Genomic DNA, 23,099 nt, shown 5'->3' with positions numbered 1-23,099 from the left:
CTGACTGGAAGAAATATAAGTGCAAATGCTTCAACTTCAGAAAATTACTATAATTGGAAATATTTGAAATCACTTGCATAGCCTTATTTAATACCATCAAAACACTTGATGAAATGGGTCACATTGACCAAAGGTTTTAGTCATTAATGGCATTGTTATATTGCTGATCAGCCCCTTTTGTTGATAAATAAAATGATCCATCTTTATATATAGTGTTTGTGTTATGTTTACTAAATATTAAAGTCTATATTTGAAAAGGAAGTCACATTTTTGAGGAATTAACAACTCTTACGATTACAAATGGCACCAGATTGTCAAAGGGAAGTAACTGCTGGAGATAAAGTAAGATTACAAATGGCACCAGACTGTCAAAGGGAAGTAACTGCTTGAGATAAAGTAAGATTACAAATGGCACAGGATTGTCAAAGGGAAGAAACTGCAAGGGATTTAAGTAAGATTACAAATGGCACAAGATTGTCAAAGGGAAGAAACTGAAAGGGTTTAAAGTAAGATTACAAATGGCACCAGATTGTCAAAGGGAAGTAACTGTGGGGCATAAAAGTAAGATTACAAATGGCATCAGATAGTCAAAGGGAAGCAACAGCTGAGGATAAAAGTAAGATTACAAATGGTACAAAATTATCAAAGGAAAGTAACTGCTGGAGATAAAAGTAAGATTAAAAATGGCACAATATTGTCAAAGGGAAGAAACTGCGGGGGTTAAATTAAGATTACCAACGGCACCAGGCTGTCAAAGGGAAGTAAATGCTGGGGATAAAAGTAAGATTACAAATGGCACAAGATTGTCAAAGGGGAGTAACAGCTAAGGATAGAAGTAAGATAACAAATTGCACAATATTGTCAAAGGAGAATTAAAGTAAGATTACTAACGGCACCAGGCTGTCAAAGGGAAGTAAATGCTGGGGATAAAAGTAAGATTACAAATGGCACAAGATTGTCAAAGGGAAGAACCTGCTGGGGATTAAGGTAAGATTACAAATGGCACAAGATTGTCAAAGGGAGCTAACTGCGGGGATAAAAGTAAGATTACAAATGGCACCAGATTGTCGAAGGGAAGTAACAGCTGAAGACAAAAGTAACATTACAAATGGCACAAAATTGTCAAAGGGAAGTAACTGCTGGGATAAAAAAGTAAGATTACAAATGGCACCAGATTTGAGTATCTATGGTTAAAATAATCAGAGCGTCTGACTGAGTGGTTAAGATGGTTTGCCTTTCATTGATAATTGGTTGAGCTTCCTTCTGGAAGCTGGCTTACAGAAGACCAGTGGTTCTACCAAGCTGCTCTTTCTCTTTGAATGGTCCTCGGAGGACAACTTGGGTCTTCCGAATAAGATAGCAATATTTGAAACCCTTGAGTCTATCCATTTCTTATGTCATATCACTTTCACATATATATAAAACATAGTAACAACAAGTTCAAAACAGTGTAAAATCTATTATAATAATCACAAAGTTGTACACTTTCATAAGCTTGACTATGCGAAGGGGAGGCGTTATTCTAATCTCAACAATCATTTGAGATAAAGTGAACAACCTTGACCACTTTTCTACATGTTTCCACCAGCTAAGATTAAGGATTCGTAATGCAGGGGTTGTTGATTGTTGTAAGATTTTTTGGCTTGTTATTAGATGTGAAGTGAAAATTTTTTCGTCGCAATTGATCTCGGACATCGAGTCTAATAGTGTTTGTCTCTCACTGCCTATTTAGATATGTATCAGTCGGCCATTTCTGGAGAAATTATTATAATTACTGGTTAGTATTTACAGGAAAAATGATAAGGTGGACTAAATATTTTTTGAAATCGTTTAAAATCCAGAAAAACAAACAAAAATAAATAAATATAGTAGCATTTAAATAAAACACTTTTGCAACTTTGTAAAGATGCAAAAAGATTTCCATTACTTTTCGTACAATTCCAGAGTTACTTTCACATCCAAGCGTTTACCCGATATGACCAGACACAAGCATACTATGTATTACATGTACGTAAGAGAAGATTAAAAAGCATGTTTTCTTTTTTAGCACCTTTAATTGATGAAAACATTTACATGTAAAAACAAACAAGAAAATAAAACAAATAATTATGATTTAAACAAAACAAAATCACATAATAAGTAATCTAATATATGATACGATATGATAAAAAATATCCTAAATGTTTCGGATCACCAAGTAGATATTTGCCAAAGAAAAATTCTTACTGCCCTGTCGTTTTTTTTACTTGTTTTGTAAAAACTTAACAAAACAAACTGTATTGGTTAATCTAATGAATAGAATTCAAACTTTTAAACAGGCTAAATCTAATTAATATTCCGACTACAATTTACAGGATTTAAAAGACACCCAGTACATTTTTGTTAAACAATACACTTATCAACTACAATATAGCCAAATGGCGTGGACAGTTAAAAAATATTATAATAAAGGGGATATTTGTTAATCAGTGTAAGATCGGACTTGATTTCACCAGGTGAGCACCAAAAGGTATGTTTCATGAGTGGCGCAGCCACGAGTGCAATATGAACTTTTGGTGTTCACTAAGAGAAATAAATATCGATCTAACACTAAACTAAGCAATATTTATTTGTTTTATATGAAAAGAAATGTTTAAAAAAGACATCTTAATCTAATACACAATAAACAAGAACGTGTTTGAAAACACAAATGCCCCCGGCTCCGATTCTTGTCAGTAGCATTATTTACCCATTTACTCAGTTATGGACAGAAACATTGCCAAAAAATTGTAAACACAAGTTTTCTAGGTTAACAGAGTCATGGCATTTTTGTAATTATGAAATATATAAGTTGCCAAGTCATTGCTATGACTTGTGAGGTGATAAATATTCAACAGCTCATGTATGTCTTCAATTCTTTGGTTTGGTTCGGATACACTTGTCTTGTGGTACTTCTACTGTCCACCTGTGGCTATTTCCTGAAAAGAATCTATATATGAGCAATTTTAAAAGAACTACTATGTAATATCAATGTTTAAAATAGAAATTACAAAAACCGCTTAGAAAATAGATTAATTTATTCATGTAAGGTAGTAAAGGTATTCCAGCTAACAATTGGCCGTATAACTTTGAACAACTTCGTGTTTTCACGTATTAAACCATATACCAAAATAAGTACACATACTTTATTTACAATAATAATGTACACTTCGCTTTATCTGTTCAAATATGATACTAAAATGAAGTATTTAAAGTCAAGTTTTTAAGGTTTTATTTTACCTCCGAACCAAGGATATAAGTGGATACTTATACTTTACCCGATTTTGCTACAATGAAATTCCGTAAAAGAGCTAAGTGCGATCCGATCCTTCCTAGTAAAAACTATGTGATCTAAAGTACATATACTATGGTTTAATGAGGATCCATCAGATAATCTAAAAAAAAAAACCCAAGCTTTCGCTGTCGAGTACGTGTCACTCACTAGTCATGCCCTTAAAGGGTTAATTGTAAGTGGTAATAATTTACCTCCATACAATTTTCCAAGGATTATTAGGCAAATATATGGATTTTAACCCAAAAGAAGGTCACTGTATGGCGGCCAATGAGAGCCTGGATGTACAGTTTCATGAATCAATATGAAAAAGAGGTAACCCTGAAAAGGGCTGTTGGTGCCAAGCAAAAGCCCTGCATTTCAAGCCGTCACTCTGTGCAAGGGGCTCAGGCACCCAAGCACAATTTCCTAGTCGTCCCTGCATGCGTGGTGCTGAATAACGTCTACATCAAAACACTGTTACAATGGTCCTCTTATTACATATCACCTCGTATTTGTTTTAATACAATATAATGTTTTTAACAGTATTGCAATAGTATTTAGTCACCTATGCCATTCCGTTTTCTTTATATTGTATTTTATTTTCTAGAATTTCAAAATGTGTACAGGTATATTATAAAAGAAATGCATGTTATTGCCAAACATAATCCGATTGAAAATATTTTGATAAGAAGTTTAATTATTTAACAAATTTTCATAAAACAGTTTCAGACATCATTTTGAAATTTTATAGAGATTTAAGTATGGCGTAAAGTCGTGGTACTAGTATGTCACAACATTATGTCGAATAGGTCATAAAATTAACACCACCCCCCCCCCCCCCCCCCCAAAAAAAAAAAAAGAACAAAAAAAACAAACAAAAAAAAACAACAACAAAAACCAGCAACAAAAACAACAACAAACAAAAAACAAAATAGAAAAATAATCGTGATATCAAATAATATAAGAATCCACTTACTCTTGGATTTAACTCCCCAGGAACGCATTATGATTTCTGCATCGACTGACCGCTGAGAATTCGTTCCGTTACCAAAGAAATTTGACACGCAGATCAACCCTCCATTTGTCGCATTTGTAGGTCTCCAGAAACGCATGTTTACAAAATTGTAAGCATATACAAGACCCCCATAACTACAGATACTGTCGGAAATAGTCCTCCCGAAGGCCATTGCACCACTTCCTGGAAATAGGAAACCAGCGTTTGGACCCGTGTTACTTCGCGCCTGAAACATTTAGTTTGGAGTATATGAATATCTGCGTTTTGGATATTGTATATTTTTTCCTCTATTTAGCTTTTTTTCTTCCGTCTTAAACACATCTAGCCGACTAAACAATATAAGAAAAGTAACATGCATATTTGCATTGCAATAAATCAGGCCATTCTTTATAACATTTCTGCCTCTGCTAAAGACACGTTATTACTATGTACGAGGGATGTTCGAAATGTATTGCTTATTTCTATCTGGAGACTTCAAATTTCAAGTTGTCTTAAAAGTGTTCATTTCATGCCCTCGAAGTACTCCCCGTGGCTAGAAATGTAAAGTTTCAGTCGATGTATCCACTTTTTGAAGGCGTCACGGTATATTGATTTCGGCACAGTAATAAGGTACTGATGAATAGCAGATCCAAGTGCCTGTCGGGACTTGTATTTCCGCCCAGCAAGGTAGGATTTTTCAATTTCGGAAACAAAAAGAAATCACATGAGGCAAGGTCTGGAGAATACGGGGGGGGGGGGGGGGTGAGGCAAAACAGTTACTTTTTCTTTTTTCAAAACGCCAAAACTATTGCGGAGGTATGAGCTGGGGAATTGTCGTGTAAAGAAGGATATGCTTAAAACCGGTGACAGGGCGTCGTTACTTATAATACTTTTTCAGTTTCTTAAGTACTACATCTTTGTAGTACTTCCCAGTGATATTTTGCCCTTTTTCACCGGGTTTTTTTTGCAACTCCTTCACCAGAGAAGAAAATTGCATACAAAACCTTCTTTACACTCAAAGATCGTTTGGCGTTTGTTGTGTTTTGTGGCCCAAATTGTGTTGCAATCTTTTCTGACGGGCTCAAAATAATGGACCCAAGCTTCATCACCTGTGACGATATTGGCAAACTGTTTTTTGTCATATTTTGGAAACATTTAAATCAGCTTTATGGCCACCTTAACCCGTTGCCTCTTTTGCTCATCGGTCAACAGATGTGGCACCCATCTTGCAGAAACCGTTCTGACTTTCAAATGCTTCTGCAAAATAAAGTCAACCGTTGATAGTGATATGCCTACCTTTCGTGCAATATCACGAACTGTAAATCTGGCATCTCCTTCAATGATATCCTTTATTTTGGAAATAATTTCGTTACAAGATGCAGATTTTGGCCTACCTGATTTTGGTGCATTTTTGATGCACTCTACACCAGACTCAAATTTCCTTTTCCATGGCCTAACTGTGTCATAAGACACACAAGAAGGCCCATAAGCAGGAGAGAGTTCAGTCATCAACTGCTTCGAAGAGCAACCCAGTTTTGAGCGAGCTTTCATGATAGCCCCGTATTTCATCTTTATTGTCGACGCTTCTACCAACCATTTTTACTATGACTGCGTGTATTTAAATGACAAATTGTATGTCTTACACTTAGTCTAACATGTACATTTATATACCGTTTTGTAGGTATTGAATTACCCTAGACAGGTATGTATTGGTTTTTATCGTGTCCCACATGAATCACGAGATAGAGGACAATAAGCAATTCTTTTCGAACAGCCCTCGTAACGTTAAGGAACTCTCTTTTTTAATATAATCAGCAATTTTCCAGAATGAATAAGAATTTGTTTGTTTAATAAATATGTTACATTTTTTACCCATGCACGTGTTAATGGATTTTGAACAATGTTTCTGTAAGGAACCTCAAATGTTTCGCTAGGATCGTCTGGACAAAGTGAGGTTTGTGAATATTCTTGCTCATTCATTGATGTAGATTTCCAGGCGTACATCTCTAAATCTCCTTCTTTGGCTGCGAAGTTAACAGCGTACCCATCACCTCCCGCATATATGTACGCTTTAAAGCAAAACCAAACCATCAAATAACAAATAAATGAGGAACATGCAAAGCGTTCGTATATTGTGAATGTGAGTAAAGTATTACACTGAAATGTAAGAACGCTAAAAATTAAAGGATGATTTTACATTTTCTTATTGTATATTTTTCACATTCACAAGTTTTCTTACATTCAAAAACTATTAGCAATTTCGATTGCAAACCCTTCGAGGAAAACTTCCATTCTTACCTGTTAACATATAATTTCATCGCTGGAGCCATATTTAATATTGTATATTGTATCATTTTGTACATTGCGAGTCAGTAAGAGAGATCATCAGATAAGTAATCAAGAGGCCGCTGGTTCGATTCTCGGAGAGGCATAATTTTCCATAAGTTTCAAGGTCATCTGTCTCTCATTGTTGATTCAGAAATCATTCGAGATGAGAAGTCGGTCACTTGCGATTAAATTGGTAATTACTGATTAATTTACCAGGAAAGCTTGTTAGATGGATCAACTTCCGAAATTTGACCAAAATATATGAAAAAAATGCGTATATGTTACCCATCGTAATGTCATGTTAAGTGTCTGACAGGGTAACCATGGAATATTTAGTTTTAGTTAATACTTTTAAAGTCTTGACATAGTACTTAGAAGATTGTGGTCTATTATGATTCTACCTTACGATGATAATGACCAATGTATCATGAATACTGTATTTGTGTAATACACGTAAAATGTAAGCTGATGAGACTAAAATTAACGATAAATATCAACAAAATAATGTGTACAATGGTGTCCAAGACTTGATTCTGAATCGTGAATAATTGAGCAAATCCCGACCAAACCATAAATACAATATGACTATTTTAACCAACATGCTGTAAACAAACCCAACCAATAAGAAACACCTGTTCAATATTATTAACCGTAATATGTGAGACAATCCGACTCTTAAAACATTCAATACAGTATTTCTTACCCCAATTCTGTGAGTCTATCCAAACCCGTATTCTTTCTTTGCTAACGCCATGTACTATATGATAATTTTGCCGGTAAAGTCCAGCTGTATACACTACAAAGTTCGCCCCTGTTGCAATTAATAAAGTATTGCGTAACAGTTACATATTATGAACATCACTATAACGCGATATGTTTGCAAACAAGATAATATAAATACACATTCAATACTTAAATGAAATTTGATCGGACCTATTGTTCTCCTTAACAACTTAAAAAGGTTTGATACAAGTATTCTAAAATGTTGTTCTTTCAAAACGAAACTACCCTAGTCTGAGTCTCTTATATTCGTAAAAACATTGGGAACTATCGATGGGTGTTCCCTACACCTTATATTCTCGTTCTTCTATATCGCTTTAACATTAACGTAAGGCACTTTCTGGATAAACAGCGCGTTGTCGCGCTGTCGTCTTGTCGTCTTGTCTCTAGCGCGGCATGGCAAACGGCGTGTTGTCGCGATGTAACATTGTCGCTCTGTCCAAATTGAAGGATGCGCTTATAAGCCAAGCGACCGGGCGACATCGCGACAACGCGCCGTTTGGCGTGCCGCGTTAGAGCGACAACGCGCCGTTTGGCGCTTTGGCGTGTTGTCGCTAGTGACAGGACGACAAGACGAAAGTCCGACAACGATATATAAATGTAAGTATTCTATTTAGTTCTTACCAACAGCGTCCGACATTGCGGTCAACTTCCCTCTGGTGTCAGTAAGATTCATTCTTACAATTATGAACGCTGGATACTCGTTAAGCCCATGCTGCACATCAACATATACATCTGACACTGAAATATATACGTTTTATTTAGAATATGAAAGCATTGGTTTAAACAAATTTATTTTAGTTCGATTGTGTTGGAAGCTATAAGCTTATTGAAACACTCTCGAATCCGTTCTTGGAACTAACCAGTACTAAGCAATGAATGTAAAGTTTCTTGCTCAAGGAAACAACGGCTTGCCCCTGACAGGGTTTGAACCCGCGCGGTTGGCAATCCTTAGATTACTAGTCCGACGCGTTAAATTATATAAAAGTATATAAGTATAAATTTTATAAAAGCATAAAACTTTATATTCAAAAAGTGGATGAGGAAATGATCTGAAAATATGATCTATATCTACTTGAAATAGTACATAAATCCCAAAAAATATCAAATATCAGATAGCTTCAGTAATAATGGATTTTAAAGGAGGCCGGCTTTTAAATAGTTAGACAGACTGATGTCTATGTACAGATAATGAATGAAAACAGCTACAGTTAAATTCATCCAAAATATTCTTTTTCAAATGTCTGAAGAAGTAGTTTTAGTAATTTATTGTGGTTTAAATTGGAATATATGTTAGCTTGATTCTAGTTAAATTCACTTTTATAAATAACGTACAGTTTTAGCTTCTCTTGGCAAATCTATTAATAATTCCGTTTAATGACATATTTTGCGTAAAGTTAATCGTTAACTTTGGTTAAAAAATGTTATGTTTTAATGATATATATACATTATGTTGTTGTTGTTGTTGTTGTTGTTGTTGACTCAGCTAGATTTTAAGAAAATATAAATGTATTCACTCGGATGCAATTCAGTGATTGGTCTTTCCCTTTATGTTGACTAGGTTCTATACAATGAAGGATTCACCTTGATATCCCAAATATTGATTATGGATAAATTAAGTCAGGAAGCAGTATAAGTTCAGCTTAGACATTCAGGATAAAAAGGGAGTTTACCATTAGATGTATTCCCTGCTGTCATATGAATGCCCGTCCTTTCAAAGTCTGCCGGTGGTAGTGACGATTTTTTCCAAGCTCTGATTCGTACCTCTACGTTGTAGCTACTTTGGTTGTTCACACCGGCGTAAAAAGCTCCATTCTCTGGGAAATATTGTTAATTAAGTCGATTACTGAACACATTTTGTGTCAATTAATTTTTCAGACAATCTCTTTTGCAATTTATCACAGGACTATCAAGTTTAGATTTTTCTTTTTCTTTTGTTAGATGAACCTAAAGAACAATGATCTTAAGAAATAAGTTATCAACATGACGTATTAAGTTTTTCAACACAGATTCGCCTTTCCAATCAATTACCTGTATAAATAGCGTATGATGTATTACCACCATTGGCATGTTGAGGAGCGCACACTATTATTTGAGTGCTGTCATAAATATAGGTCACCCCGCCAAAAGGTTCAGCAGCATCATCGTCACGAGGTAAAGCCCCTGAAATGATGTCGTTTTCATATAAAGGCATGTCATCTGTTATGAGACTAGACAAAGTTTCACTTAAAGCTACATGCCTCCAGATGAGTCGAAATATTTCAATAAAATCAAACTTGAGAAAAATGTACTATGATGTAAGGAAAAGTAAAAAGTTTCAAGATTCAAGAAATATTTTACATATTATGTGCGGAAAATGTCTGAATTTTCAGTATTTACAACTATATTTTTACTGCGTTACTTACGCAGTAAAGACTATTTATGCATATTTTGACCACTTTTTTGTAATTTACGTGTTTGTAAGTGCCATTGATAATGTTTAAATTGCTTCCTTTTGGTTATTTCACAATATTACACATTCAAGTACATTTTCAAAACTTTCATGAAAATTAGCATAAATCTGGAGGCGTGCTGCTTTAATCGTCACTTTCCGCATGTGTCAATAAATTACAAATATTCAGTATAAAATGTATGTGGCGCCGTTATATGTCGCAACGCCGCTAAATGTCGCACTTGCCGCTAAATGTCGCACCATTGACGCTAAATGTCGCAACCGCCGCTAAATGTCGCAAAAACATTTGACGTTAAATGTCGCAATGTTAACGTTAAATGTCGCACGAATTTCCCTTACCGTTAAATGTCGCAACACTACCGTTAAATGTCCCAAGATGTAATTTTATGTTGAACTCAAGTTTTATTGTTGTATCATATTAATTAAATATGCCTACTCAATTTGAAAGCGAAAGAATTTATTATATATGGAACTGCGCTACAATTTAGGCGGCGATAATACTCATCTTGTAAATAAATGTATATTGTTTTGCGTTTGATTTTTTGCTGATCTTATGCGAGTACATATTGATAATTATACAATTGTCTACTATTTGTATGAAACTGCAAAATTGGCATTGTTTATAGTTTAGTACAATTGTGTCTGTAAAATGGCAGAAGAGACGGGCTGCCTGAGGTGGCAGTCTGATGGCCTAGTTGACTGAGGAGGCAAATTGTCTCGCTGTCGGAAGAGGAAGCCTAAATTGCTGATGACCTGGACCTTAAGAGTTTGTCTAACGCCCTGTAAGCCTAACGTTGGTAGCCTAGTATCCTGAGGAGGCCACCTAACATCATAACAGCCTATCGATTTCAGCTTTGCAACCTGAAGTTGGCAACCTAACAGCTTAGAGTCGGCAGCCTAGTAGCTTAAAGTTAGTGACTTATATTATAAATATGGAAACAATTTAAAATACAGTAAAATCACTATGAAAGGTCATGCAAAAGCACATACACATGCATGATTATGGTTAAAAAAACGCCTTTACCTTTAGGGCACTTAACTTTGTAGTCTAATAGCCTAAAGCTGGCAGTCTAGGAGCCTGGCAGCCTAAAATTGGTGTCATGTTATAAAAAATGGAACGATCAAAATAATAAAACGGCAAGTTGGATTTTTTCTAAAATCTACTAGTACAATGGGCTTCATAATTTACACATTTATTAATCAGTACAATAAACTTGATCATGGCAAGTAACATAATTATTGCATAAACTTTAATCAAGTTATTGCCATTTTCAGCAGTTTGAGAATGAATATCGTTAACCTAAACCGGCAAGTTGGATTTATTTAAGTACTGTCTATACTTATTGCTTCATAATTTCCACACTTACTTATTTAGAAAAAGTTCATGATATTGCCAATCATTTTCACAAGTTATAATCCTTTTTTTTTCACTTTGAAAATAGGACCTTGTATGGTTAACCTATTCCGGTAAGTTGGATTTATCTTAAAAATTTATTTAATGATATCTTCCATATCTTGTAGGTGGATACCATTAATGGCCGTGCATTTTTATGGAGTAAGGGGTCTCTAGTGTCAAGGTCACTGGTGTGAATTTTTTATAACATTTTTGCTCATTAAGCCTTTATTGTTAAGATCATGTATTTCATGTTTAATACAAACATGCCAAGGGAGGTCCTCTTCCTTTTGGTTTAGTTGGGGGTCCTGTGGGTTAAGGGCAAAGTCACCAACGCAAAAAATAGATTTTAACATTTTACAGGTGTTTTAACATTATTCTTTTGAAAGATGTCTTTAATATTTGGTAGGAACATGGAATTGAGGTCTTCTCCTTTGGATGGAGTTATGGTTCAGTCGGGTCAAGGTCACCAGTTCTAATATAGATTTCTACACTTTTACAGCCTTTATTTATTGACAAATGAATTTCATATTTGGAAGGTAGATAACTTGCATAGTATTCTTCCTTTACATTGAGGGTCATGGTCACAAATGCTAAAATAGATTTTAATTTGCAGGATGAAGTTTACACAAACAGTTTATGCTTTTATCAAATTTGCTAGTCGTATGCGTGTTTTTATTTCCATTTTAACGCCAGAAAGGCAGTGATCATTCATATTATTGTTGCAATAAATTAAAAAGATGTTTCCTTTACACATCTGTTCCATTTTTTTGATTTGAAAAATAAAGCTCTTAAAATTATCTTAAAATAGATGCACTATTGTGCGTATGTTTTTATTTATGGTCATTTGAACTTCACTATGACGTACTCGACATGCGCATTTTAGGACGAACATAAAAGTGGTTACAGATATCTAACCAATATCGTCGTTACATATGTACGAGTATAATTCATGTCTTGTGTTTTTCGAAAAATGTCGGATTTAATTTCATTGAAATATTTATAACGAAGCGTTACAGATTAAGATTTTCATTACAGCAAAGCAATGATATAAAAAGCCTAAATTCTCTGGCCAAAACGGCTAGCTGTCTCCAGCCAAACAGCAAGGCCAATATGAGCTAAATCAATTATTTGTATTTTTTTATATGATAGTTACTGAGAATCTTTCATAGTATTAAGCGACTTGGCGAGTAAAATATCACTTGCCACAATGTCAAAGCGTAAATAGTGTTTGACAAATCGTAAAATGTACTAAATCTTGTGTCAAATTTTAACTTTGACATCTGCTTACTGTGTGTGAATTTGCGTTTAATTATACTAGCCACCGGTTGCCCATATGGGCGAGTCCTACAGAAGAGTACAAGTCATTTTAGACTTTGGAGGATAGTGCAATTATAGATATAGAAAGATGCCCCGATTCCAGAAGCTTCCCCTTCTTTAGCACCCATACACGGGTAAAACGTTCACTTTAAACCACGTTATTTGTAAATTCGGAAGTTTCTGAGAAAATAAATGAAATTACTTAAACCAAATTCTAAGAGTGACAATACCATACTACCTTTAATTTGTTGTCAATCAGGTTTACAAATCTACATCTACATTGTACGTCGGCGCAATCACACTTGATTATGACGCGACGGGTGGTGCTAGGTCAAGAAAAAGAAATACATGTATACAAGAAATGATAGAAAGTTAGAAGAGGTTGGATAGTACAAAGGTAGAGATATAGACAAAAAGTATGGCCAGCTATATTTCGCCTCTTCAACCCACACCTCTCCGGTTACGGTGGCCGCTGCCGCCACAGCCTTGGATATCACTAATGGGTACTTGTAGCTGGGCCCATAAGGCGACTTAGAATGTGAGGGCTGATAGCCCCTGCTTGAAGGATACCAAGTCATGGGCCTCTGCAACGGAGGCAGGTAAGCTGTCCCATGTTGTGGCTGTACGAGGGAAGAAGGAGTTCTTGTAGTACGATGTTGATGGTAGATGGAACTCTTGGAGTGGTCACTTCTAGTGCGGCTCGGGGCAGGGGTGAGATAATCACTGACTGGTATGTCCACAAGGTCATTGGTGATCTTGAACATCATGGTCAGCTGGGCTTTGGTCCGTCGTGACTCTAATGTCTCCCACTCCAAGTGTTGGATCATTGAGGATACGCTGCTTGTGTTGTGGAAACGGTTCGTCACATATCTTGCAGCTCTCCTCTGGACCATCTCGAGCTTGCGTGTAAGGTCCTTGGTATAAGGGTTCCAGACGGTGGAGCAATATTCAAATGTCAAATGAAAATGTTAAACAAAAGAAAAATACTTATCTATTGAGAATTTAGTATCAATTATCCTTTCTAGCCTAAAGATGACATTATATATCAGCTCAAAACCTCGATATTTAGGTTCATTAAAGAAGCCAAGTAAGACAAAGATGTTAAAAAGTAATAATATTCTACTTTATTACATGCTTTCCGCTGGTTTATAGAAATATATCAGTGATTTAAAACTTGTAATTTCACTGTTTGAAACAGTGAAATTACCACTTTGATAATTTCACTGTTTTGAATTTAAGCCCCTTACGTTGTTTCAGTGAAATACCAGCGTGCACAGTACTGGGTATCAACTTAATGACATGACGTCGAAAATGACATCACGTTGTATCACTATTTGGCGCGCTTTAGGTTTAAAACGTCTTTTTAAAACGTTTCTTTGCATAAAATAAAAAGAAAATTTGTTCATATTTCACTCGTGGCTGCACCACTCGTGATATATACCTTTTGGTGCTCACTCAGTGAAATATATTCCGATCTTACACTGAACTAAACAAATATCCTCTATTTAAACATAATTTTAACATGAATTTACATCTTGCGACATTAAACGGTAGTGTTGCGACATTTAACGGTAATGCCCCGGTCACATATTCACGGATAATGCCACGGAAGAGCTACGGTCCAATTGTTCACGGATTACTACGGAAATGTGAAATTCCGTAGTCCGCTACGGTTCCAGTACGGACACACAACGGTATGAGTACGGAGTTCGACGGATTTACAACCAAAAGCCCCGGGAGAGACACGGATTGTTACGGACCGACACGGTTTGATACGGAGCGACACGAATCAGGACGGACGTACTACGGATACACTACGGTCTGCTACGGTATAAGCACGGGTTAGTACGAATAAGTACGGTCTGATACGGAGAAGGACGAATTGATACGGAGAAGAACGAATTGCCACGGATCTATACGGACCTATTATATCCGTCCACAACCTCTTGCATGCTCAATGTCTCACAAGAAAAGAACACCTGGAAAACGAATAGCAGAGTTCAATGATTTTGGCGGAAATGATTCGGCCTCATCGCGTCCGACCCCCGAGACATATCAGGTCTGATTATAGTGAATTTCTTGAAGGACGCCGGATCCTCAACAAGTTCAGCCATGAGAGCCTCATACTAAACATGAAGGGGTCTTCGTAAAAGCCCATCTCTAGTCAACCATCACCTCTGTCTTCTCTTACCTGATGAGATATGGACCAGTAATCATTAATGAAAAATGTTGATCAATACTGCTTCTCTTTTGATTTTAAAATGTGCTGTTCATTTACAATTACATTAATTATCGTGAATGTTTATGTTTTAAGAATATGTAAAATGCTTGTTAATTAATCTTAGTATCACTCAAGGGCCAGCGTCCGAGGCTTATGAGACACTTCGTTTTATGTACATATTTACTCCAATTTCACAATTCAATGGTTTGTAAAATATACTTATGCATTGTTGTACGATATTAACATATTTTTTTTTACCTCTATGCATGTCATGAAGCAGCTCGACCACTGCCTCCGTATTCTGAGCCATATCAATATACAGTTGCAGCCAGTTAATGGCAATTATCATTTATTGAATGTTCACACAAATATCTGTTTTGAACATGCAGGCGGTATTTGTACCTTTGAAAAAGTACATGATACTTAATTTATCCGTACTAAACAGTGGTGGACCGTACCATTCCGTACCGTTTCGTGATGCAACGCAATAAACCGTAAAAGACCGTGCTAATCCTTGCCTCTCCGTAGTACAGCGTATTACGATCGTGCCTTTCCGTGATAATGCCGTATTAATCCGTATTAAAACCGTAGCTTATACGTAGGGTGACCGTACACATACGTAGTTCTCCGTACCAAACCGTGGACAAGTTGGGGCCTACGAATCAGTACGGACTAGAACGGTTTACGTACGGACAAGTACGTATCAGTACGGTTTAATACGGACTAATAGGGATACGCTACGGTTGGTTTTTCCGTAGCAAATTTTTGTGCATGTTCAAAAATTGTCAAGGATCGCTACGGATATACAAGGACTACTACGATTGATCACGGTTACAATACGGAGAGCTACAGACCAGTACGGGTAACTACGGACGATGCCGGAATTAATCCGTGGCTCTTCCGTAGGCGTTTTCCGTGAATATGTGACCGGGGTATAAGGGAAATTCGTGCGACATTTAACGTTAACATTGCGACATTTAACGTCAAATGTGTTTGCGACATTTAGCGGCGGTTGCGACATTTAGCGTCAATGGTGCGACATTTAGCGGCAAGTGCGACATTAAGCGGCGTTGCGACATATAACGGCGCCACAATGTAGTTCACAAATTAATAGCAGGGCACGGAAAGAGGACGAGATGTCCACCTTAGATATAAAAAACAGCGTTCGTGGTGAAATCATAGTAATAAAAAGATAAAAATGACTTTTAAATTTACCTATTGCCTGAAATATATAGCCCTTGTTGGGGGAATCTAATGATTTCACTTGAACATCCACAAATATAGGGACTTCGTTTAGACCATGCATCACCGTCTCCATTGCTTTACTTGTCCCAGCTTGAGCTTGAAGGTACAGCCATGGACTTTCAAAGTCCGGTATAGGAAATTGATATGCTTTGGCCACACCTATATACAAAAAGATAAATAAGATATGTAGACCTGAGCAAATGATCTTTTTTCCTTTGGTATAATTGATACTAGTGTTGAGGGATAAATACACGTTCTCGTAAAGTCGGTGCTATGAGACGTGACCAGTTTTCATTTTAAATTTCTTTCCTGTAAATAACCAATAAGTTTGCAATTTTCTTTTATATTTTAGTTTCGCTTCTATCTCGCTTTCGAGAGATTTCCATTTTCAAAACTTCCCCATGCTTATTCTATGTTAGGGGCACTTCATGATTTGGCTTAAAAATAAGATTTACGACCGACCTAAATTCAATAATAAAAAAAACCAATATATTTCAAGATGACTAAAAAACAAATAGACTAAATCTTACCAATGGTAATAATCCACGTAACTGTCCATCCGGCAAACATGTTCAGCCCTCAGATTTTCATACCTCTCTCACAAATAATCATAATTGTCACCAAAATAAGTTTAATCTCATAATAGGAGGAAGGGAAAAAGTATGACAAACTACGTGTTGACAATAAGATTTAGGAGTTCAAACATTGAACTAATCATTTCCTTTAAAAATATTTATTACCGGAAGCTGATTTTACGTCATGTACAATATTAACTTAAACAAAGTCGTATTTCATGGAACGTTGTTTCCTCAATGACTAATATTTTATTTGAATTATATTCACCCAGATACATATAAACCTAAACGGAGTGAAAATATTGGTCATATTTAGAGATAAAGGAAAACGGACTGAGGTCAGAGCTATTTAAAATGTTATTATGACGATACAGTCGAACCTCTGGTACAGACACAAAAAGTCCAATGAAGGACCAGTTCAAGTCAAATACAAGGCAAATACATGAATAATGCAAGACCAAAACAAGACCATTGCAAGTCTATCAGAACCCTGTTTGAGACATCCCCTGACTCCGAGTTGATCGAAAAAATCTGGATCTGCATCAGGGCTATCGTTTAACGACACTAAGAATGATTGAACCCAACTAAAATAAAAGAGAATTTTGAAAAATGTAAATGAATGTTTATTTGCAAGGAAACAACCCTATTTATGCATAAAATCAATGAATAATATCAGTACAATTATTAAAATATTAAAATAATTGGATCAAAATACGGATTAATTTGAGGACCAATATCATTATTTTGATTAATGTTTTACGCTAATATCTTGTATTATTTTTCTAAATGTCCATTAACATACTTTTTCAAGCCTGTTTTTTTTATTAAGTTTATTATGAATATATATAGAATCTATTAAAATACACTTTTATCACGGCCGTAAACGGTCAAAACACCTGTGTCAAAAATGATTATTGTGCTTATGAAGTTGTGAAAGGTATTACTTTGTTGACATTTTAAATTTGAATTCAGTAAGTAGTAGTGATTATGAAACGATAGGCGACTGAGCATAATTAAAACTCCGTAATGGGTTAAAAGCTTTCGCAAATTTCCGGACATTTTTCATTATTTCGGATAATTCTGTGGTCATAGCAATGTGTTTACATGTGCATTAGCTAGGTCAGTCAATTGGTAAAACGGCATAACTTCCTCCAAAAGCAAGTTTCATTAAATTATTTCTGACTTTTGTAAATAAAAAACAAACGTGTCAAACCTTTAATAACAGGAAGTCAATGACTGGCCCTGGACGTACACACAGGCTTTGGTTTGATAGGCTATGGATTACTTAAAACAACATTATTCTGATAAACCAATTAAATTTTATATGTTATGTTCCTGTTTTGTCTTGAACCAATCAAAATTTCATCTCGTGGTTATTTTCACTATACTCTTAGATTAGGGAAGTGCATGCTTAGCAAAAAAACTTTTTAAAAAAAAACAAGAAATGTTTTGTTGGCGACGCCGGTGAGCGGCGTCGTCTTATATGGAATACTTTTTATTTTTGCCTATGGAAGGAGCTGTTATTATTAGCAGTTAATTTCATGTTGAGTTAATTAGATTTATTTTGATTCGTAAAAATCAAGTAAACAAATATGTTATTATATTTGTATTTAATAACTTTATATAAAAAGCATGTGCATTGTGATATTATTTTCACGAAATTGCAGGCTCAGTTTAACAGCTTGTCCCTTAGTTTTATTGACAATACTAAAACCCGGATTTCGAATATCGTTGTGGTCTACATTGATGCCGTATCCATTTCGTTCATTCATTTATATATTTTCAAAATTTTCTTACAAGAAGAAAGTTCACCTGCAAATGAGTATAAGGATAGGTAATGGACTGTTGTTAACGATTATCCTATTGATTTTATCCATATTACGTTGATCTGTTGCACAGAATGGTTGTTTTTACAAAGTGTACCAGTATCCGGATGTTGAAAGCTATCCGATTTTCTGCAATAACTGCTGTCACATGGTCATCTATTTTTTATGAATACTTTACCATTAATTTGCATGGCTTAATAAAACTGACTGAGCCTGCAACATTTCGTAATTTTAATGTTTAGGGTGTTCTTTTGGGTTTCAGGTTTTCTCTCTTTTAAGGGGAAGTAACTCATGTTTACTAAATTATTTGTTCTTTTCTGTCTACTCTGTCTACTCTATCTTTAGTATTACTTACTATTTTTTGTTTTTTATAAAATTTACCAGTTGTAAGGTCATCAAAAGCAGAGAGGCCCTGGTGAGTGAATATTGATATATATTTTTACTGGCTTGATATACCCTAGACCAGATTTTTCTAGTTTGTTCAGTTGGTACATACCTATAGGTATTCTGCTAGAGGCATCTTCTAATCACTATGTGAAATTATTATTTTCTATGTGTTTGTATATGAATTGTTACTAAAATAACCTTTGGTAAAAATGAAAGGTAGAATATTTAAGCTATACATATAGGTGCTCATTTTAAACACTTGATTACATTATAATACTTGTATTGATCAGTCTACAGGTTATAGTTGTTTATACCCAGTGTTAGCTGGCTAATAATAGTATCTAAAACAGAGTTTATATATTCTACTAGATTTTGAATTTCATCCATTAGTACCAATGTTAATGTTAGGATTTCATATTTATTTAATAGAAACTGGGAATTATTAATGTTATGTGCATACATGTATATCTTAGTATATTGATATGATGAGACTTATAATATTTCTGAATTTAAAGAGTTACAGTTATGTCATTATTATTAAAGGGATGAGACTTTCATTTAAAGTTATAAATGATAATACATGTATTGATTGAAAATGTCCTGAAACTTGGATCAAGCAATATAATTGATAAAGTCTCAAAAAATCATATTTTGAATGGTTATTCTAATTTTTTTCTAACATGTGCATAGATTGAAAAGGACAGCTTCTGTCTTATCTATTTGTAATGGAGGGACACCGGTCTCAATTTCCAAGCTTAGGTCTCCTGAGTCAACCCGACAACAGACTTTTCATAGAGTAGATTGTTACTTGCCCTTGAATAAATTTGTACACTAAATTTTACAGCAGGTGATTTTTGCCACATGAAAACCAACAAAGTACAAAAAAGTAACCGGGCGCCAGACACAAAGTGGTGTGTTTGTTGCATTTTCATGTTTTCGCCCAGTGCCTTTGATGCAAAATACAAATCAGCCTTCATAAAATTTCTTACCATAGAAAAAGGGTTAGTTTTTTATCCGTACAAAAAATAGATATTGTACATGTATTAGCACAGTTATGTTCACTTTCAAATTGACCCGTTATAAATAATGGCACAACCAATAGTTTATTGTCTAAGCCCTTTTTAGTAAAAATAATTATACATAATATATAAATTGTTATTTTAATTTAGACTATGAGTATGTAAGGTTTTTATTTCTTATTTATTAATTAAGAATTAATTATCTGTTAATTTAAAAATCTAAATATCTGTCACGGTTTAGAACTGTTCACTATTTAGGCCAGAAAATGTGTAAGCGGCCAGATAGTTCAATCGCTTATAGCCGCGGTACATTATTCTGTGGGTCACAGGTTTGAGTTCTGTTCAAGCTGAAAGATTTCTCATCCAGTGACTGCATATAACCATGAGTTTAATTCACTATGCTCTGTAAACATCAGAAATTCAAGGACATAAACCAATAGAGTGGGGAAATATGTTGTGGTTTAGAACTATTTCATTATTAAAGAGAAAATGTGTAGCCGGCCGGATAGCTCAGTTGGTCTTCTGAAAGTCATGGGTTCGAGTCATGGTCAGGCAGTTTAAGTCAGGGTTTAGAAGTGGTTTTTCAACTGACACATGTTTGACTCATTTAACCCATTACTTCATATACACGCCTTTTAACGCCTTTTTCACCCCCCCCCCCCCTTTTTGTTGTCTCAAATGATGAAAAAATGCCTTATTTAGGCCCCAAACACTTGTTTTTGTTTGAGAAATGTTGTTAAAAAAGTGACCTCTTTTTCGGCGCGGCCCCCCAACCAAAAGATACATCAGGGGGTTGCCAGAAGGGGGATGTGCCCCCTTCTGTTTGGGGGGTTTGAAGAGGGGCGGAGTCCCCCTCATCGCCAAGAAAAATTTTGGACTTGTGAGAGGCTGTAAATGACCCCAGATTGATCATAAGGTAACGTGTAATCAACACTGAAAAGCATTTGACTCTATCTCAATCCATTGAGAAAGTGCAGCACTTTGAAATCAATTTTGATGGAAAAAATCAACGCAAAATAGTGATTTTTGGCAATTTTGAGATGTCCCCTCGTTGCCATGGTAACAGAAAATTTAAGCCTGAGCATGTTGTTGCAAGTGCAATTGTCCAGTCAACATTTGTGCCAAGTTTGATTAGTGTTGAAGCAGTTTTTATAGTATTATAGCAATTTGAACTTGTAACGGGAGACTTTTCAATGAAAACAGCCATTTTTCACAAAATGCTCATGAAGTAATGGGTTAATAGATTGTATTTTATTTGAAATGGACAAAGGCAGTATTGCATGATACTTTTAGATCTACAAAAAGCATTTGATACAGTTGATCACACTATACTGCATATGAAGAAGTTATTTTTCTTCTTCTTCATGAAACTTCAAGCATCTGCCATATATAATGACATTCTTACATGGTTCAAGTCTTATCTCTGATAGCAGCTGGTTGATGTGGCTGGTACTCCTTCTACTACTGCTCTACCTATGTTGTCCCCCTGATGTTCATTTTAGGTCCTCTTTTATGTCTAATATATGTCAATGACATGTCTGCAACCTAAGCAATAAGCTTTTATTATATGCACAGGCACAAGTATCAGACCTGGGAAGAAAAAATATGACCAGATTGATAAAAAAACTTGTGTTCATCTTAAAATTGTCACAAACCAAAAAAATGTAAATAATGACCCCCTTTAAAAATATACTTTAAGTTAATAGTATATTTTTAAAGGGGGTCATTATTTACATTTTTTTTTTTTTTTTGGTTTTTGACACTTTTAAGATGAACACAGTTTTTTATCAATCTGGTCATACTTTTTCTTCCCAGGTCCGATACTCGTGCCTGTGATTATATGATGATGACTCAGGTATCCTTGTATTTGGTAAAATAAATAGTAAGATTAGTTAATTGACTATAAATTGTCTTTGCATCTTGGCAAGACAGAGTCTTTTCTTTTTGGTTTAAGTTTCAACTAAAACTGGGCCTATCCTCCAGGTCAGATGAAATGGTACTGCTATAAAGTACACATCTTTTGTTAAGTATTTAGGTGCAAACCTGGATCAAATTCTTTTGGCGTCGCCCTTTGATGCTTTGCATCAATGCTTTTCTTGTTTATTATTTGTCATCAAAAGTTAGATTTGGTATTTGTACAGACATGTTAATCCATTGATATTAATTATGCAAACAGATAATACTAGAATGTTAAATGCTGGCGCATCAAGGTTAAAGGCTAGAAATTAAAAACTTTAAAATAAGTCGCAATATGCAATGTGTCAAAGAATAATGGATAAGATGGATGGAGCAAGAAAATATAATGACATTAAACGAAAAGTTTTGCTTAGGAGACAAACACTATTTTTTTAAAAGTTTTCGAAATAATAATTGTATTGCCCGAAGCTTAAAGTATGTTTGGTGTACACGTAAGTTTTATTTGCGTTTAAAGGTAATTACAAGCAAAAAGTCAGACAAATGCACAATACAATATACCAATCTCCTTCCACAAACTTTTCGATTTATTTCAGTACGACAACTCTAGCTACCTTTCAGGCAATACTGAAGCGCACGCATCACATTTGTCTCCCTTAGGTGGTCAGAAGTAATGAATTCTGTATGAATACGGAAACAAAGAGAACTCAATCCATTACGTCTGGATAGGATGATGAAAAATACCATTTGTGGAATGAACTTATCATCCTTTTTTGTTTTTTCTTCTGTCTTTGTAACTTCTTTAACTAGCAGTTTGATGGATAATGGCTTAGCCTATTTCGCGGAACGATGTGTTTAATTGACTTGTCTTCCCGAATTGGACAATTTGTTTGATGGACTTATCTTTCTTTATGGAACAATTTTTTTAATGGACCTATCTTCCTTTATGCAACAATTTGTTAAATGGACGTATATTCCTTTAAGGTACAATTTGTTAAATGAACTTGTCTTTCTTTATGGAACAATTTTTTTAATGGACCTAACTTTATGGAACAGTTTGTTTAATGGACTTTTCTTCCTTTACGGACCAATTTGTGAAGTGGACTTATCTTCATTTACGAAACAATTTGTATAATTGACTTAGTCTCCTTTACGGAAATGTTTGTTTTATGGACTGATCTTTCTTTAAGATAAACTGGGCCTACTTCATGGAGCATCTTTTGAGGATAATTTATCTTCAGATGTGCATTCCACCAGATGAGTAACCAACTTTTCAAAGTACCAACATTACATAAATATAATAATAAAGAGTCTGAAGGCTTGCAGTTTTAATCTGAAATTTCATACAGTTTC

The 23,099-nt window shown here is 35.1% G+C and overlaps 2 protein-coding genes across 2 annotated transcripts; both read right to left on the bottom strand.

Moving 5' to 3' along the window:
* Positions 1 to 2,051: 2,051 nt before the first annotated feature.
* On the bottom strand, positions 2,052 to 8,130 carry LOC132733893 (uncharacterized). The gene is made up of 5 exons (XM_060720622.1): positions 8,019 to 8,130; positions 7,318 to 7,425; positions 6,159 to 6,355; positions 4,269 to 4,533; positions 2,052 to 2,957 (listed from the first exon to the last, which is right to left on the bottom strand). The coding sequence occupies exons 1-5, from the start codon at positions 8,068 to 8,070 to the stop codon at positions 2,890 to 2,892; spliced, it is 690 nt and encodes a 229-aa protein (XP_060576605.1). The 5' UTR covers positions 8,071 to 8,130; the 3' UTR covers positions 2,052 to 2,889.
* A 902-nt stretch (positions 8,131 to 9,032) lies between these two features.
* Positions 9,033 to 16,595, bottom strand: LOC132733898 (uncharacterized). Its single transcript, XM_060720626.1, has 4 exons — positions 16,556 to 16,595; positions 15,996 to 16,184; positions 9,426 to 9,557; positions 9,033 to 9,211 (listed from the first exon to the last, which is right to left on the bottom strand). Exons 1-4 carry the CDS (start codon positions 16,593 to 16,595, stop codon positions 9,033 to 9,035), a joined length of 540 nt encoding a protein of 179 aa, XP_060576609.1.
* Positions 16,596 to 23,099: the final 6,504 nt, after the last annotated feature.

The sequence above is a fragment of the Ruditapes philippinarum genome, unplaced genomic scaffold (assembly GCF_026571515.1).
Source record: "Ruditapes philippinarum isolate M1 unplaced genomic scaffold, ASM2657151v2 ctg105_1_1_1_1, whole genome shotgun sequence".
Lineage (NCBI taxonomy): Eukaryota > Metazoa > Mollusca > Bivalvia > Venerida > Veneridae > Ruditapes > Ruditapes philippinarum.
The sequence above is the reverse complement of the archived record's forward strand: the minus strand, read 5'-3'. Positions and strand labels throughout refer to the sequence as shown.